The sequence below is a fragment of the Tachypleus tridentatus genome, chromosome 6 (genome assembly GCF_004210375.1).
Source record: "Tachypleus tridentatus isolate NWPU-2018 chromosome 6, ASM421037v1, whole genome shotgun sequence".
Classification (NCBI taxonomy): domain Eukaryota; kingdom Metazoa; phylum Arthropoda; class Merostomata; order Xiphosura; family Limulidae; genus Tachypleus; species Tachypleus tridentatus.
In genome coordinates, this window is record NC_134830.1 from 3,189,484 (window position 1) to 3,206,770 (window position 17,287).

Below are 17,287 nucleotides of genomic sequence, written 5' to 3' on the forward strand. Positions count from 1 at the left end.
TGAATGAGTTAACCACACATCTTCTAAACTACCATAAAACACACGGTATACTAGGCATAGATTTTCTAAGATAATTTGAAACATGTTACATGAACTATACATCTTCTAAACTACCATAAAACACACGGTATACTAAGCATAGATTTTCTAAGATAATTTGAAACATGTTACATGAACTATACACCTTCTAAGCTACCATAAAACACACGGTATACTAAGCATAGATTTTCTAAGATAATTTGAAACATGTTACATGAACTATACACCTTCTAAACTACCATAAAACACACGGTATACTAAGCATAGATTTTCTAAGATAATTTGAAACATGTTACATGAACTATACACCTTCTAAGCTACCATAAAACACACGGTATACTAAGCATTTTTCTAAGATAATTTGAAACATGTTACATGAACTATACACTTCTAAACTACCATAAAACACATATACTAAGCATAGATTTTCTAAGATAATTTGAAACATGTTACATGAACTATACATCTTCTAAACTACCATAAAACACATGGTATACTAAGCATAGATTTTCTAAGATAATTTGAAACATGTTACATGAACTATACACTACCATAAAACACACGGTATACTAAACTACCATGAAAACACCTTCTAAGCTACCATAAAACACACGGTATACTAAGCATAGATTTTCTAAGATAATTTGAAACATGTTACATGAACTATACACCTTCTAAACTACCATAAAACACATGCTACACTGATTGTAGGGTTTCTAACTTAAAACAATTTATACATCTTCTAAACTAACATGAAATACATGCTACACAAATCATACATTTTCTAAGTTAATTTAAAACATGTTAAACTAACCATACAGCTTGTCCTAAACCAAACATACATCTAAATTAACATTAATATCTTACACTAACCATACATCTTCTGAATTACTGTGAAACATCCTTGTCATAGCATTTAGTCACATGGAATTTAAAGGACACACATGATCACTAATAGGGTACATAAATATATACATATTAGTCAAAGCCTCTGGTAATTACATTACTAGCTAGCAACAAATAGACAAAGTGATGAAAATAACTGCCCAGCCAGAAAAACACAATGAAAACTCTGTTTTTCAATAGCCATACTGAACTAAAATATCTAGATGAGCTGTCCTGCCAGAAAACAAGATGGAAACTAAAATAATCTATTCAGATACACATCCTTACAAATGGAGTGAGGGAATTCAGACGCACGTCCTTACAAATGGAGTGAGGGAATTCAGACACACGTCCTTACAAATGAAGTGAGGGAAGAATTATCAGTTTGGATTTTATTACTTTGTTCTAAACTGATTACAAACATTTCAGTAAAAGTTTTATTTTGTTGGTAAAGATCTGATAGTTTTCTGAAATTCAATGATAGCAAGTTACAAACAGTCCACTGAACTTGTGTAGAACGTGTTGCTGTTCTTAGGAATATTGTTCCTATACACATCTGCCTGATACAGAATTAGCAAGTTGTAGCTACATACTGCACAAAAATGAGTTTCCATATGTCCAACCTGAACCTAGCACTAGTTTTTATATTTAATTATATTTATCTTGTGAAAGAAACATTTAAAAAATATATGCATCACCATAAAAATTAAATTACAAGTAATTAATTGTATGGAGAAAACTTACTTTCTGTCAGTAAATTAGTTTATTCAGTAACATTTTTAGTTTTAAAACTTTACTTCTGGTTTAAGCTGTGGTGTTCTTGTTAAGAAACATACCACTGTTTACATAATACTACACTGAAACATATGACGAAAGTTCATCAGTAACGTACTTGGGCAGAAGCTTAGCCAATAATAGAGCAATATTTTCACAGTGTTTTTTGGTTGGACAAAAGATCAAACAGGAATTTGAAGGCACCACTTCAAGGACTAAACCCACCAATCCTTCTGGATCTTGACGCTTCATCTCTGGAGTACACTGTAAAGATGTAGTGAGAAAACATTAATTTGACAATACACGTAAAGACAAAATAGCACATACTGGTGATTCAGATACTTGAAAAAATTACACCTCATTTTAGAAAAAGTAGGATAATTTGATAAATAATAAATTTGAGAGCAACTAGAAGTGTGAGGTCCAAATTTGACTGAAAATTAGAAGCAACCTATACACCGAGTTCATTAGTCAAAAGTAGCATACCCCATGAACAGCCCCAATTTTGAAACTCTTTGTACAATATAGTATTCTTGTGTTTTTTTGAAATATTCATTAATATATCCATAAAAAAGGTACAATAAAGATGCTTGGCTTCATTAATTTCATGGAATGTCAATTAATATAATTACCAGATCTAAACCAAACACTAGTACAAATATATACAACACAAGAAGCTATAATGAACCTGATCAAGTATAGTGAAAACTTTATTATCGGCACTATCCTGTTTTGTACAAAATACAAGATCCATACACTCAAAGAATGTATTGTTTCTCTTCTTTTATCACGTGTACAACTATATACTGACAGAATGTTCCATATCTACTGTATCAATCTGTAACTTACAGTAATGAACAGAAAGAATTTCGTATTTTAATATTACCTAAGTGAAAAACTAACCATAGAGACATGTATTTAATCTGAACTAAAAAACTGAAAGTTTTTGAAAATACATTAAACAGAACTGCTCCAAAATGTGATAACAAGGAAAGAAGATACCTCTGAAATTCATTGAACTCACACACATTAAGACAGTCATAATTTTCACACAAGAAATAGAATCCCAAAATTGTCTTCCCTTATTAGATGTGAATATAAAAAAAGTTACCACCAATATATGCAAAAAACTTAATTACATCATCCAGCCTAATATCCAATCATAACCACCTATAGAAAAACTACTCATCTTTCTTCTTCACCTGTATAAATCATGCTATACAACTCTGCACACACAAAGAAGACTTACTTATTGAACTAAACTAACTAAAGACCATAACAATAGAGAGAGGTTTGAACCCCCAAAACACAGATAGGGCTTGTATCAAACTTTAAAACAGTGGGAAATATTTCGTTAACTAAATCGTCTTGAGATACATTAGCCAGCCTTTCACCTCGTTTTGAGATACATTAGCCAGCCTTTCACCTCGTCTTGAGATACATTAGTCAGCCTTTCACCTATCAACACCACAAAACACAACACATTTGTTTCATTCTCTTGTCTACAAAATTACTAGAATTTTTTTAACAGTATGAACATTGGTGTAAACTGTATTTATGCCTACACATAATATTAGTATCTTACTACCTAACCCTAAAAGACTATTATTAATATAATAAAAACAGGGCAACTATAGTATTTCATTGAACAAACATCATGTTATTTAGAAACAAGAAGCAAAAAATGAAGTATGTGTAGACATTACTCATAGTTAAATACAACTTGGTTTTAATAACCATCTGAAACAAACTTTAGGTGACAAACCAACAGAAAATATTCCAACAGCCACTATACCCTAAGAGAAGCTAAATCTACACGTTTTCCTTTCTCATAGTTTGGGTTATTATAGATCTACAATCCACTTCTTATAATGTGGGTTATACAGCCCACTTTCTATAACCTGAGTTATACAGACCAACAGCTCACTTCCTATAATCTGAGTTATACAGACCTACAGCTCACTTCCTATAATCTGAGTTATACAAACCTACAGCTCACTTCCTATAATTTGAGTTATACAGCCCACTTTCTATAATCTGAGTTATACAGACCACTTTCTATAATCTGAGTTATACAGACCTACAGCCCACTTCCTATAATCTGAGTTACACAGACCTACAGGGGTAATCCTATAATGTTGGTTACAAATTTAGCACACATTTCTTATAGTCTGGATTATACAGATTTACAGCCCACTTCCGTAGTTTACCTTATGAATTAAAGCCCACATCCTATTTGTCTTCTAGATTTGCTACCAGTTATCTAGTCAAAGTACCCATGAAACTAGGCCTAGGACAGTAAAAGACAAGATGTGACTTAATACTTCTGTCTATATTAAATAAAGTTTAACACATATTAATAAAGAGACTCAAAAAAGCATAACTAGAAACTGAATCCCAAAAGTGCTTGGTTAACACAAGTACTAAACTAACCAAATACGGTGTTTCTTCTAAGAAATATACTTAGTGCTTTTTGTATACTAGTCTACTAAAAATAATAAAGAATATATTTCAATTTTTTGTGCACCCATCCTTCAAAATGTATTATAGATGAGTAGTCAGATACATATATCTTAGAACCACAGACTGAAACAGGTATTTATTCTTATATCTTAGATCCACAGACTGAAGCAGGTATTTATTCTTATATCTTAGATCCACAGACTGAAGCAGGTATTTACTCTTCTATCTTAGAACCAGAGACTGAAACAGGTATTTATTCTTGTATCTTAGAACCACAGACTGAAATAGGTATTTACTCTTATATCTTAGAACCACAGACTGAAATAGGTATTTACTCTTATATCTTAGAACCACAGACTGAAACAGGTATTTACTCTTATATCTTAGAACCACAGACTGAAACAGGTATTTATTCTTCAATCTTAGAACCACAGACTGAAACAGGTATTTATTCTTCAATCTTAGAACCACAGACTGAAACAGGTATTTATTCTTCAATCTTAGAACCACAGACTGAAACAGGTATTTATTCTTCTATCTTAGAACCACAGACTGAAACAGATACTTATTCCTATATCTTAGAACCATAGACTAAAACAGGTATTTATTTTTATATCTTAGAACCACAGATCAATACAGATCTTATGCTTATAATTGCAAATGTAGAGAAGCTACATATATGTGAGAATCACAAACTAAAATACATTTTATTTATTTCTCAAAATTACAAATTTAACACTCCTACGAAACGTGGGGCCTAATAGGCCCCAGAGCAACTTGAAAGGTTATTAATATTAGGCTAATAATTTTGTATTTAAATGAAATTGCCATTTAAATCCATTAATGAATGGATTAATGAGATTCCCACTGTCCCTCTCTACTATCTAGCGAAACCACAGCCAGGGGAACGGGCTTGGAGAAATCAGGACTAGAAACGTCTTTTCGTAGGAGTGTTAAACAAGCTATATATTATTGTATCTTAGAATTACAAACTCAAAAAAACTGCATATTCTGTTAATAATTTAAAATTTAAATCTAAATTCTTACAGCATCTTAATGTTATGAACTTCAAGAAACTGCACTTTCTTATACCTTTAAATTACAATCTTGAAAAAATTACATAAATATTCTTGTGTTACTTTAAGGATTATAAATATAAGAGAGTTAAGTACTTTTTATGTTTTAACTTACAAACTTAAAGTCATATGTTCTTATAATATCTAAAGTTCATATACCCAAGTAATCTAGTCAATAAGGTTTCCATACCTTGAAATTAAAGCAACGAGATGACTTTAAAGTTTCACTTATGCTCTTTGCCCTCGGGTTTACCTCCCATATCTTTCTTCCAACTTTGACAAACTCGCTTAGTTCCACCTAGAGAAGAATGAAAGCAGAAGTAACAGTATAAACATTGTTAATAATAATATAGAAATAATTTGTTGCACATATAAACTACACTATTAAAATATCTCAAGGTTCACACTTTGTACAAGCATTCTAAAATAGTATGAAATTATCACTAATGACTTTAGATTTACTTAAAATGATTTCTCTAACTAATAATAAATATTGTATGTACAAAGTGTAAGTATATTAGTTATAATTCTAAATTAAACTAATTTTTGAATATATAAGGATGTTAACATTACTATTCAACAGTATATTACACATATACAACACATAAATAACTTATTTTCCTTATTAAACACTAAACAGTATATTACACACATACACCACATAAATAATTTATTTTCCTTATTAAACACTAAACAGTATATTACACACATACACCACATAAATAATTTATTTTCCTTATTAAACACTAAACAGTATATTACACACATACACTACATAAATAATTTATTTTCCTTATTAAACACTAAACAGTATATTACACACATACACCACATAAATAATTTATTTTCCTTATTAAACACTAAACAGTATATTACACACATACACCACATAAATAATTTATTTTCCTTATTAAACACTAAACAGTATATTACACACATACACCACATAAATAATTTATTTTCCTTATTAAACACTAAACAGTATATTACACACATACACCACATAAATAATTTATTTTCCTTATTAAACACTAAACAGTATATTACACACATACGCCACATAAATAATTTATTTTCCTTATTAAACACTAAACAGTATATTACGCACATACACCACATAAATAATTTATTTTCCTTATTAAACACTAAACAGTATATTACACACATACACCACATAAATAATTTATTTTCCTTATTAAACACTAAACAGTATATTACGCACATACACCACATAAATAATTTATTTTCCTTATTAAACACTAAACAGTATATTACGCACATACACCACATAAATAATTTATTTTCCTTATTAAACACTAAACAGTATATTACACACATACGCCACATAAATAATTTGTTTTCCTTATTAAACACTAAACAGTTATATTACGCACATACGCCACATAAATGGTTTATTTTCCTTATTAAACACTAAACAGTTATATTACACACATACACTACATAAATAATTTATTTTCCTTATTAAACACTAAACAGTATATTACGCACATACACCACATAAATAATTTATTTTCCTTATTAAACACTAAACAGTATATTACACACATACACCACATAAATAATTTATTTTCCTTATTAAACACTAAACAGTATATTACACACATACACCACATAAATAATTTATTTTCCTTATTAAACACTAAACAGTATATTACACACATACACCACATAAATAATTTATTTTCCTTATTAAACACTAAACAGTATATTACACACATACACCACATAAATAATTTATTTTCCTTATTAAACACTAAACAGTATATTACACACATACACCACATAAATAATTTATTTTCCTTATTAAACACTAAACAGTATATTACACATACACCACATAAATAATTTATTTTCCTTATTAAACACTAAACAGTATATTACACACATACACCACATAAATAATTTATTTTCCTTATTAAACACTAAACAGTATATTACACACATACACCACATAAATAATTTATTTTCCTTATTAAACACTAAACAGTATATTACACACATACACCACATAAATAATTTATTTTCCTTATTAAACACTAAACAGTATATTACACACATACACCACATAAATAATTTATTTTCCTTATTAAACACTAAACAGTATATTACACACATACACCACATAAATAATTTATTTTCCTTATTAAACACTAAACAGTATATTACACACATACACCACATAAATAATTTATTTTCCTTATTAAACACTAAACAGTATATTACACACATACACCACATAAATAATTTATTTTCCTTATTAAACACTAAACAGTATATTACACACATACACCACATAAATAATTTATTTTCCTTATTAAACACTAAATATTTAGTGTGTGTGTGTGTGTGTGTGTGTGTGTGTGTGTGTGTGTGTGTACATATAAACTCATTACATCTTTGTAAATATATAGTTTGTTATAAACAAAAACAAGCTGAAACAAAAATTAAAAACACTGCACACACTGACAGGAACCCCAGGGTACAGGCTACAATGTACCCTAGGTAGACATTAGGAGAGCAAGATGCAAAAATTAAAAACACTGCACACACTGACAGGAACCCCAGGGTACAGGCTACAATGTACCCTAGGTAGACATGAGGAGAGCAAGATGCAAAAATTAAAAACACTGCACACACTGACAGGAACCCCAGGGTACAGGCTGCAATGTACCCTAGGTAGACATTAGGAGAGCAAGATGTGAATGCTCAAGCCAGCAGTGCCCCTCATCTATATCACCCTTCACTGTCTGGAGACAGTTGTGAGAAGGTGACTGCTCTCCAAAATAAAGAAGAATTACATGAAAAAATACATAAAAATAAGAAGGTAATAGCATTTGGGAGTAACCTAAATAAACGTACCTCTTGAAGTTAGCATTCTAGCCCCCATTATGGTGTTAAAACACAAATTAGTAGCTCAGTAAATGGATTATATACTTATGAACATGGTCAATAAACAACCTGGCACTAATTTACACAAATGAGCACCTTACTGCATGTAAAGGTTTGTTTAGAGTATGAAAATTGATAGTTAGAGTAAATGTAATAGGTGGTGATTCAGAATTGTTCAGTTCAGACAAAAATTAGTATAATCATAACTAACCTATCACTCAAAATACAACAGTACCACTATAACACAAGACACATCACTCAATGTTACCACTATAACACAAGACACATCACTCAATGGTACCACTATAACACAAGATGCATCACTCAACAGCACCATTAAATATTTAATATGTTAAAGATACAATTCAGAAATTCAGTAATTTCTAATTTTAACTCAGAAACAAATGACAATATTACAACTTGTATAGAATTGGCACTGATGCCATCATATATTTTTTCTTCAATATTTTCTGGATACATTTTGATGCAGTTATATTTGATTCAACTCAACAGATACAAATATACACTCAAGACAAATGTTCTGGTGATGTTTCACTTTCAAATGACATCAACTGAACTATGACAAAGAGAAAAACATTTAAGGGAAGAAAGAATAATCTTTAAACATACATACTCACAGGCCTAAAGTCTCCACAGTATATATCAGCATTAAGAAACTGTTGAATGTCTGACATGTTCCCTAATGTTGCACTCATGCCGACTATCTGTATATTTTCTATATGAAATAGAAGTGACACTTCCAGGTCAATGTTTAAACATCTGAGCTATTGTGTTCAGGTAACATCATTACAACTAAGATATAACATAATATTGTTCTCTCATCCTATAATAACAATATTTTGCACATAATACATCCATAATATTAAATGTTCAATACTCTTACAAAAATGGTACAAGTTACTTTTCCATACATCATGTAACACAGCACAAGTTCTAACTGTAAAAAGAATAATAATGACTCTCAAATCACACAGATTTATAAACATCAGTGTTTTGACTTTTATAATAACTAAGACATTTTAACATAGATAATGAAGTTTAAAAAATATATAGAATTAGCTTAAACAACAAACAATTACTGTTTAAAAATACCTACACAACCGTGAAAATCTTATTTCAACTTTCTGCTCACTTACAAACATAACATACTCCAAAGAATTATCAAATCTTGTTGTAATCTCTCTTCATGTCTTGATAACTACTCAAATTTCAGATGCTATTAAAAATAAAGTGTTGCATCTAAAGTGAGAAAAAAATGGTATCAGGCATTATTAAAAACAAGAGAGAATTCTCAATAGCCACAACACGTTTTTTAGACAGAATTAAAGCAAAATACTTTATGAGGCCTTCTTCTTCCTTCTTATTACCTGTATTTTGTGTGCCAGCAATACCAAGCATTGGTCACCCATGTACCCAATTCAACTTCATTATTTATAAGGATCTCTGTCAGCTTAACCTCAAAGTGAAATTATTTTAGGCAGGATTATAATAAATTAATCTATGAAACGTGGGTATAGTTAAATACATCAATCAACTGGGTTTGGCTTCTTGAGTCCAAAACTGTAATTACGTCACAAATTGGTCAAGTAGTTATGGAGCTTTGAGCTAAACTTTGTACTCAAGAGCTGTTCTACAAGTCACTATTCCATGTAAGGTCTATATTAAGGATAGAATAACTTCAGGTGCTTTTAAAAATAATGTTAGGTTTATGCTGAGGATAGAATGGCTTCAACTGCTTTTACCATTAATGTTATGTCTATGTTGAGGTAAATACAAGATACATACAAAATAAGCACACACTTCTAACTACCTGGCATTTTATTTGAGAGGTGACGTTCAACAATTAATATTCAAGTAGACACCCACTTTTATACTTGTGGATGAGATATGAACATGTTGAATAGGCTTACCTCTCACTAGACAGATGATAGAACTGTACATAATTCACAACAATCAAATTAAGTAGACCAACTTTCATACTTGTAGGTGAGATATGAACATGTTGAGTAGGCTTACCTCTCACTAGACAGATGATAGAACTGTACATAATTCACAACAATCAAATTAAATAGACCAACTTTCATACTTGTAGGTGAGATATGAACATGTTGAGTAGGCTTACCTCTCACTAGACAGATGATAGAACTGTACATGATTCACAACAATCAAATTAAGTAGACCAACTTTTGTATTAACAGATAAGGCATGTGCACATGTTAAGTAGACCTACATCTCCACAGACAGATGATAGATATGTGCGTGATTCTCCATAAAGACATGATGTAAACATACTCATTCATAGACAGATGGCAAACTCACATAAACATGATTCTTTCTCCACAAGCACATTAAGTAGACCCACTTCTCCACAGACAGATGACCCACACAAACATGATACTCCACAAGCAAGTTAAATAGACCACTTCTCCATAGACAGATGACCCACACATGAACATAATTCTCCACTAGCAAGTTAAATAGACCCACTTCTCCATAGACAGATGACCCACACAAACATGATTCTCCACAAGCAAGTTAAATAGACCACTTCTCCATAGACAGATGACCCACACATGAACATAATTCTCCACAAGCAAGTTAAGTAGACCCAGTTCTCCATAGACAGATGACCCACACATGAACATGATTCTCCACAAGCAAGTTAAATAGACCACTTCTCCACAGACAGATGACCCACACATAAACATGATTCTCTACAAGCAAGTTAAGTAGACCCACTTCTCCATAGACAGATGACCCACACATAAACATAATTCTCCACAAGCAAGTTAAGTAGACCCAGTTCTCCATAGACAGATGACCCACACATGAACATGATTCTCCACAAGCAAGTTAAGTAGACCCACTTCTCCACAGACAGATGACCCACACATGAACATGATTGTACTTCAGTAACAAGTTTTTTTTAGATTAAAATAAATGTGGTGTCGTGTTCCCGTAAATTATATTGTTAGTTACAGGAAATCTGTTTAGAAATTGTTTAGATAATAACAAGTTTAGTCATCCGGACTTATGTTACACTTAAGACAGAATTCACTGGTGAACAAATATGGTAAACTTCATGTGAACTACAGTCATCCTAACTTCCAGGTTACATTCATTAGTCTAGCAATATAGTTAAAGAATCACTTATTTTTGACTAAAATAATTTAATAACAATACACACAATGTCTAATGGAATCTTAAATTACAGTCATGCTGCTAATTATGTCCAAACACTTATAACGAGTTTCACTACATTTTCAGACCCACTATATATTGCAAAGGTTTTGTCATAAGTTTGTAGATAAAAAGTACCTACCAATTACATATTGTAGCTTAGCCAGAGTCATTTCTAGAATAGCTCCACGGCTTCCTCCTTCACCAAGCATGTGTAACTATGGAACCATCAAAAATTCATTTTTTATCATGTACAAAAAAAAAAACAGATGAAGAAATTATAGAACATGTGGAGCTATTTGTGTGTTGTTAAACCATAGGACATGTGGAGCTATTTGTGTGTTGCTAAACTTATTTAACTTTGCTGTTAGTTGATATAAATACATATAATAGTGACAACTGAAGTTCATTTAGAAATAATATATAAGTACATCCTATCAATCCATCACTTTCATTACAATCATCATGAAATTGTGAAATTTAGAATGGTTAAAACATAACAATTTCACTCACTTAAGACTATCATGATGAAAGTACATGAATATTTGAACACATTAATGAATCTCAGCTAAAAATTATAATTTGTCACTTAAAAGTTTTTTTTCTTCATAATTTCCCAGAATAAACATTTGGTACTGCATCAGAAGTTGAGTACAATATATTATCATTTTGGAACTTCAATATAACTGTTGCCACATCATTCTATCTCAAAACCATACATCTTAAAAGTAGTTTTACAGCTCAGATTCCAACACAAAAGGCTCTTTTGTAAGACTTTCATGATTAAAGCATACTACCTTCCCTTCTTGCTTTCTGTAAGCCAACTAATGTAAGAGGATTTCAGTTTCCAAGTGTATTACAATAGTCTGATCACAGAGCTTCTCCAATGACTTAACTGATGTCTTTGTATGAAAGTGCATGAACTTATATTTCACTCTAGTTGCTTAAGTAATGAAACAGGTTAATGGAATGTATGATTGCAAGTTATATACCTTGTCAAACACACTATATGTTGCATAATGTTGCCTGAGATGCACGAACAGCTTTTGTCTGCCTATTATTACTGTACATTTGACACAGTTAGAAGTACCTATTAGTTCCATTCTAGCTATTAATACTGCCTGTGACATGAAATAATTGATGGTAAACATGGACTGTACAATGAATAACACTGCCTGTCACTTGAAATAATTAATAGTAAACGTAGATTTATACAATGAACAATACCTTCTGTACAATCTATGAAGGATGATCAGGTCTACCCGTATATTCTGTGCATAAAAATTATTACTTTTATACAACATACATGGTTGTTGGTATTCTTTGTGCATTTGTATACTATCACAAATTTTGTTCAAAGCAAAACATGTTTGAAGAGGTTTGTCATGCACAATGTCTTAAAGAATTTATCGTGCTATTTTCAACTCATACTGATGCAACTATACATGGAAAAGTTTCAGTTATAGATTTATGGAGCACTTTCTCAGTATTTCTACAGCCACTTAGCCTGCATGGTATCTTGTATCTATTTTCTATTACATGGTGTCTTTAGCCAAGAACACCTTCTGCTGTGTGGTAACTTGTTCTAAACATGTTCTTACTACACGATGTTTAGTGCAAATCACATGTTCTACTGCATGGTGTCTTTAGCCAACCACATCTTCTGCAATGCAGTTTCTTATCGTTGGTTGGTTGGCATTTTATGGCACAAAACAACGAGGCTGTCTGTGTCAAACAACCATCAAAAAAATTAAAAGTGATATTGTTAACATTTGTAAAAAGGATCATGTTAAAAAGCTTAAGTTTTGAATTAAAAACTTAAATAGTGTTAAAAAGACCAATGGCCTTGAAACAACTAAAACATTTGTAAGGTGGAAAGTGTCACCATCGCCAATAACACTGTCCTGCATCAGGGGTAAACTTCAGGAAAAAACATGTCTAAAATGGTGCCATTGTTGAGAGTCGTAACAACAGCATAACAGTAAAATGTGGATTATTGTGACTTGAGTGTTACACAGACAATATATCGGTGCATCAATCCCAGATAAAAGAAAACAATGAGTTAAAAAACTGTGACCAATGTGTAGTCTAATTAGGACAACTTCTTTCTGGCCTTCATGGAAACAAGATGGCCAAAGTTCAATAGAGAGTTTTATCTGGAAAAGCTTGTTTTCACATTGCTCACTCCAAGTCAACTCCCAACTGATGCAGAGCTGAGCCTTGAATACAAGACCTTAGTCTGTGTATGGAACAGGTACAGCAGTGATACCATCAGAGTATACAGACTTAGCTGCAGTGTCAGCAAGCTTCATTCCCATGAATACCAACATGGCCTGGCATCCAAAAAAAACTGGATAGAAGTAGATATTAAAGAGAAAAGGGCCAGTCAGTTTGAATATTGGTGAGAACAGGGTGTGAACTAATGTAAAGTGGTTCCAGAGCCAGTAGAGAACTAAGCAAGTCAGTACAAATAGTGCAATTTGAGTACTGCTTAGCTTCTATGAGAAATGGCATAAAGTTCAGCAGTGAACACAAACTGTAGAGAAAATTCTGCTCGCAGCAACTGAATCACAACAAACCATGGCAGAGCCCACAGAGTCACCTGATTTCGAACCATCCGTATGTATGCAGCAAGGCCATCCAAGGAGATACCCAATTCACCCAACTGTGCCTGGATATAAAGGTCAAAAGGAGCAATGGTAGATCGTCAGTTCTGAAAAAACATGGCCCACTGAGGAAGGAAAACACAACCCCAGGTGGGATGCTGTGGTAAGAATTGGAGTTTTGAAGCATACAATAAAGACAGTTGGAAACAGCAGAGGTATAGAGGAGGTTGATGAGACTCTGTGTATAAACTCTGGACTGTGGAAGTGCAGAGCCAAAGCTCCTGATGATGAATAGGGTCCAGCATCTTAAAGACCAAGGTCCTGGCAGAGCCATAAACCAGAGACCCATAGTCCAGTTTCATTCAATTGAGATCATGATATATCTTTAGCACAGAATATCAATCAGCTCCCCCAAGAGGTGGAAGAGAGGACACAGAGGATGCTCAGTGCCCTTGTACATGTAACTCGTAACTGCTTGGTGTGTGGTATAAAGTTTGGCTTATGGTCACAGATAAGCCCCAAGAACTTTGTCTCAAGAACCACAGGAAGCACAACTTCACCAACATGAACTTCAGGATTGGAATGAATACCCTGTTGGCAGCAAATGTGCATGCAAACAGTTTTAGAGAGAGAAAAGTTAAAACCGTTTCATGTTGTCCACTTTAGTAAATAACTGAGGGAAGTTTATAGCTGCCTCTCAATATACCTCATGTTTGAAGACTGATACGAGATGTGGAAGTTGTCGACATAGAGCCCATTTGCAACAGTAAGAGAGAGTTGCCAAGTGATGGCATTAATCTTTATACTAAAAAGTGTGACACTCAGGACATAACCCTGAGGGACTCTAAGTTTCTATAGAAAAGAAAGGCAAAGTGTCGAACCCACACAAATTTGGAATCAACTGCCCATTAAAAAATTGTTAATAAAAGTGGGCAAATGGCCACATAACCTATATGAGTGGAGCTCTTACAAAATGCCATACCTCCACATAGTATCATAAGCTTTCTCAAGGTAAAAAAAGTAAAGAAACAAGATGTTGTCATGTTTCAAGTCGAATCAGATGGTCCATGGTGGAGCGCTGTAGTTGGAACTCACACTGAGTGGGAGAGAGGAAGTTGTTTCATTTGATGAACCAAACACATGACCATTAATCATCCTCTCTAAGGTCTTACACAGACAGCTTGTCAAATCAATTGGGCAGTAGGTTGAAGGAATATTAAGATCCTTCCCAGGTTTTGAGAATGTTAAAATAATAGCCTGGCACCATGCATCAGGGAAAACATTCTCCTGCCAGATCCACTTAAACTCAACTAGAAGAATAGCAAGAGAAGCAGGAGAGAGATGGTGCAAATGGTGTTATGCCACCCCAAAAGGAATAAATAAAAAACAAGAATGAGACTGAGGTTGTATGGATGTATGTAGGTGAACATTAGAGACATCCAGTTTTGTTATTCACAACCCTGGAGGTGAAAAAAAGACTCAATGGTGAACTTGGGTAACACTTTGAAGAGGTTGAGGTGAAAAAAATCAATAACCAACCACTAATCCCTGGTTTCCTTGGAGACAACGAAGTTACTGCAATAAAAATCCCTGAAAAAATGAAGAAAAGATTTAATTGTTCACTGCAAGAGCAATCCTGAATCACTTCTCACAGATGCTAGCTAATCATGGGATCTCAAGGAAGAGGGTGAGAAAATGGGGAAAAAAGAACCCAGAGATGGGAAGAATGAAAGAATCCTTCTCACAGTACCTACAGTGCTCACTGATCATTGACAAAGAGACACTAATAATGAACTCAAACAGTTAAGCCCCCACCATACCAGAACCCACTGGATATTCACCACTACTGTTGGCAACAGAAGGTGTGTCATGAAGGAAGACAATGAAAAGAAATACCCTAAGTAGAAGAAACAGGTATGGGCTGGAACGTGAAAGATGGAAAATGGAAATTGAAGGCATATTAGGTTCTGACAGTCAAATGGATTACAATACTTGTGAGGGTAGATTGTTGGTGGACCAATGTCACCTGATGCTGGATAGTTTCCATCACAGTATCAAAAATATAACAGAAATGGGGCCATACATAAAACCTCAAGATATGTAAAGGGTAAACATACCCCAGTCAATACAGCATCATGACCTATAAGATCCCAACAACAAAGAAACCATGTACCTAATGTCAGATCCAAAGATGATATGTGGAGGAAAGAAGAGAAAGGGTATCTGGAAAAAAAAAACCTTCAGGTTTTCAGTGGAGAGCCTCAGTATAAGGAGGAACGACACCATAACTGATTGGTAGGGATAAGACTCAGATGAATATATATATTAGGCATGGGTAAGACTGACATTTGGTTCAAGAGCCACCCCCTAAATAGGTAACAAGAAATCTAACAGCTGCTGATCTTAAAATGGATAATCTGCACCATATTAAGAAAAATCAAATTGATCAGGGGTCTGTATCTTAGAACAGCTGGTATGGGTATTAACACTTTTAATAATAAAGTAGAGAACAACATTCAAACTTTCCTAAGTCACCTTCAGAAGTTTTTGGGAGGCAGAGTATGCTAATCCCCTCACTAATAATCAGGGAATGGTAAAAACTGAAAAGGATTGACAAGACAGTTCATGCAAAATAAAGACAAGTGAATGGGATGACAACATCACAAATCTGAGACACAAAATCCAAAAAGATCAAATTTTACCCAGTGAACTCCACAGGTCAGGAATGGCAAATTCTGGAGGCAGAAAAAGACTATAAAAGTCCTCATCAGTCTGCATAGGCTCAGCCAGCTGAGAAATATTCTGGGCAATGTCTGGGATAGAGGTTGACCAATATTACACTCAACCTCTTGACATATAAGAGCAGGAAATCTACCATCTGGTTAACTGCACAGGAGGCTTGAAAAAAAATGCTGGTCACTGGTGTAACCCCTAAAGTGGTAACGTTAATTTTGGAATTCATTGCAAAGAAAAGGTTCACCAAATTCAAGTGCAGAAATAAAGCAACTAGAAACAACTAACAGACTAATATAGGAATAGGGTTGAATGAAAGCAAATTAAGTGAAATAATAACCAGTTTGTGAAGAAAACAAAATCAAACATGAAACATTAAGCAACACAAAATAGTACATCCAAACTGAAATGCTGTCAAAGAGAATTGATAGTTCACTAGAGGAGTGTATAAGGAGTTACATGTGGTGAGAATGTGACCCGTAACTTGCATGAGAAATATCGGAATTTTGCAATTCCAATAGAGTAAGCAGAAGGTTTATGACATGCATAAAGAAAGAGTTAAGCATATAGAAAGCAGCGATAAAAAGGAATAACTAATCT

The 17,287-nt window shown here is 33.1% G+C and overlaps 1 protein-coding gene across 1 annotated transcript in view; it reads right to left on the reverse strand.

Moving 5' to 3' along the window:
* Nucleotides 1–17,287, reverse strand: part of LOC143251841 (helicase POLQ-like) — a 91,632-nt gene that overhangs the window by 61,491 nt on the left and 12,854 nt on the right. The window contains exons 5-8 of the mRNA XM_076503100.1: nt 11,491–11,566; nt 8,786–8,883; nt 5,428–5,535; nt 1,817–1,962 (exon numbers count right to left, since the gene is read on the reverse strand). Coding sequence (XP_076359215.1) covers nt 1,817–1,962; nt 5,428–5,535; nt 8,786–8,883; nt 11,491–11,566 — 428 coding nt within the window. The remainder of the gene's footprint in view (nt 1–1,816; nt 1,963–5,427; nt 5,536–8,785; nt 8,884–11,490; nt 11,567–17,287) is intronic.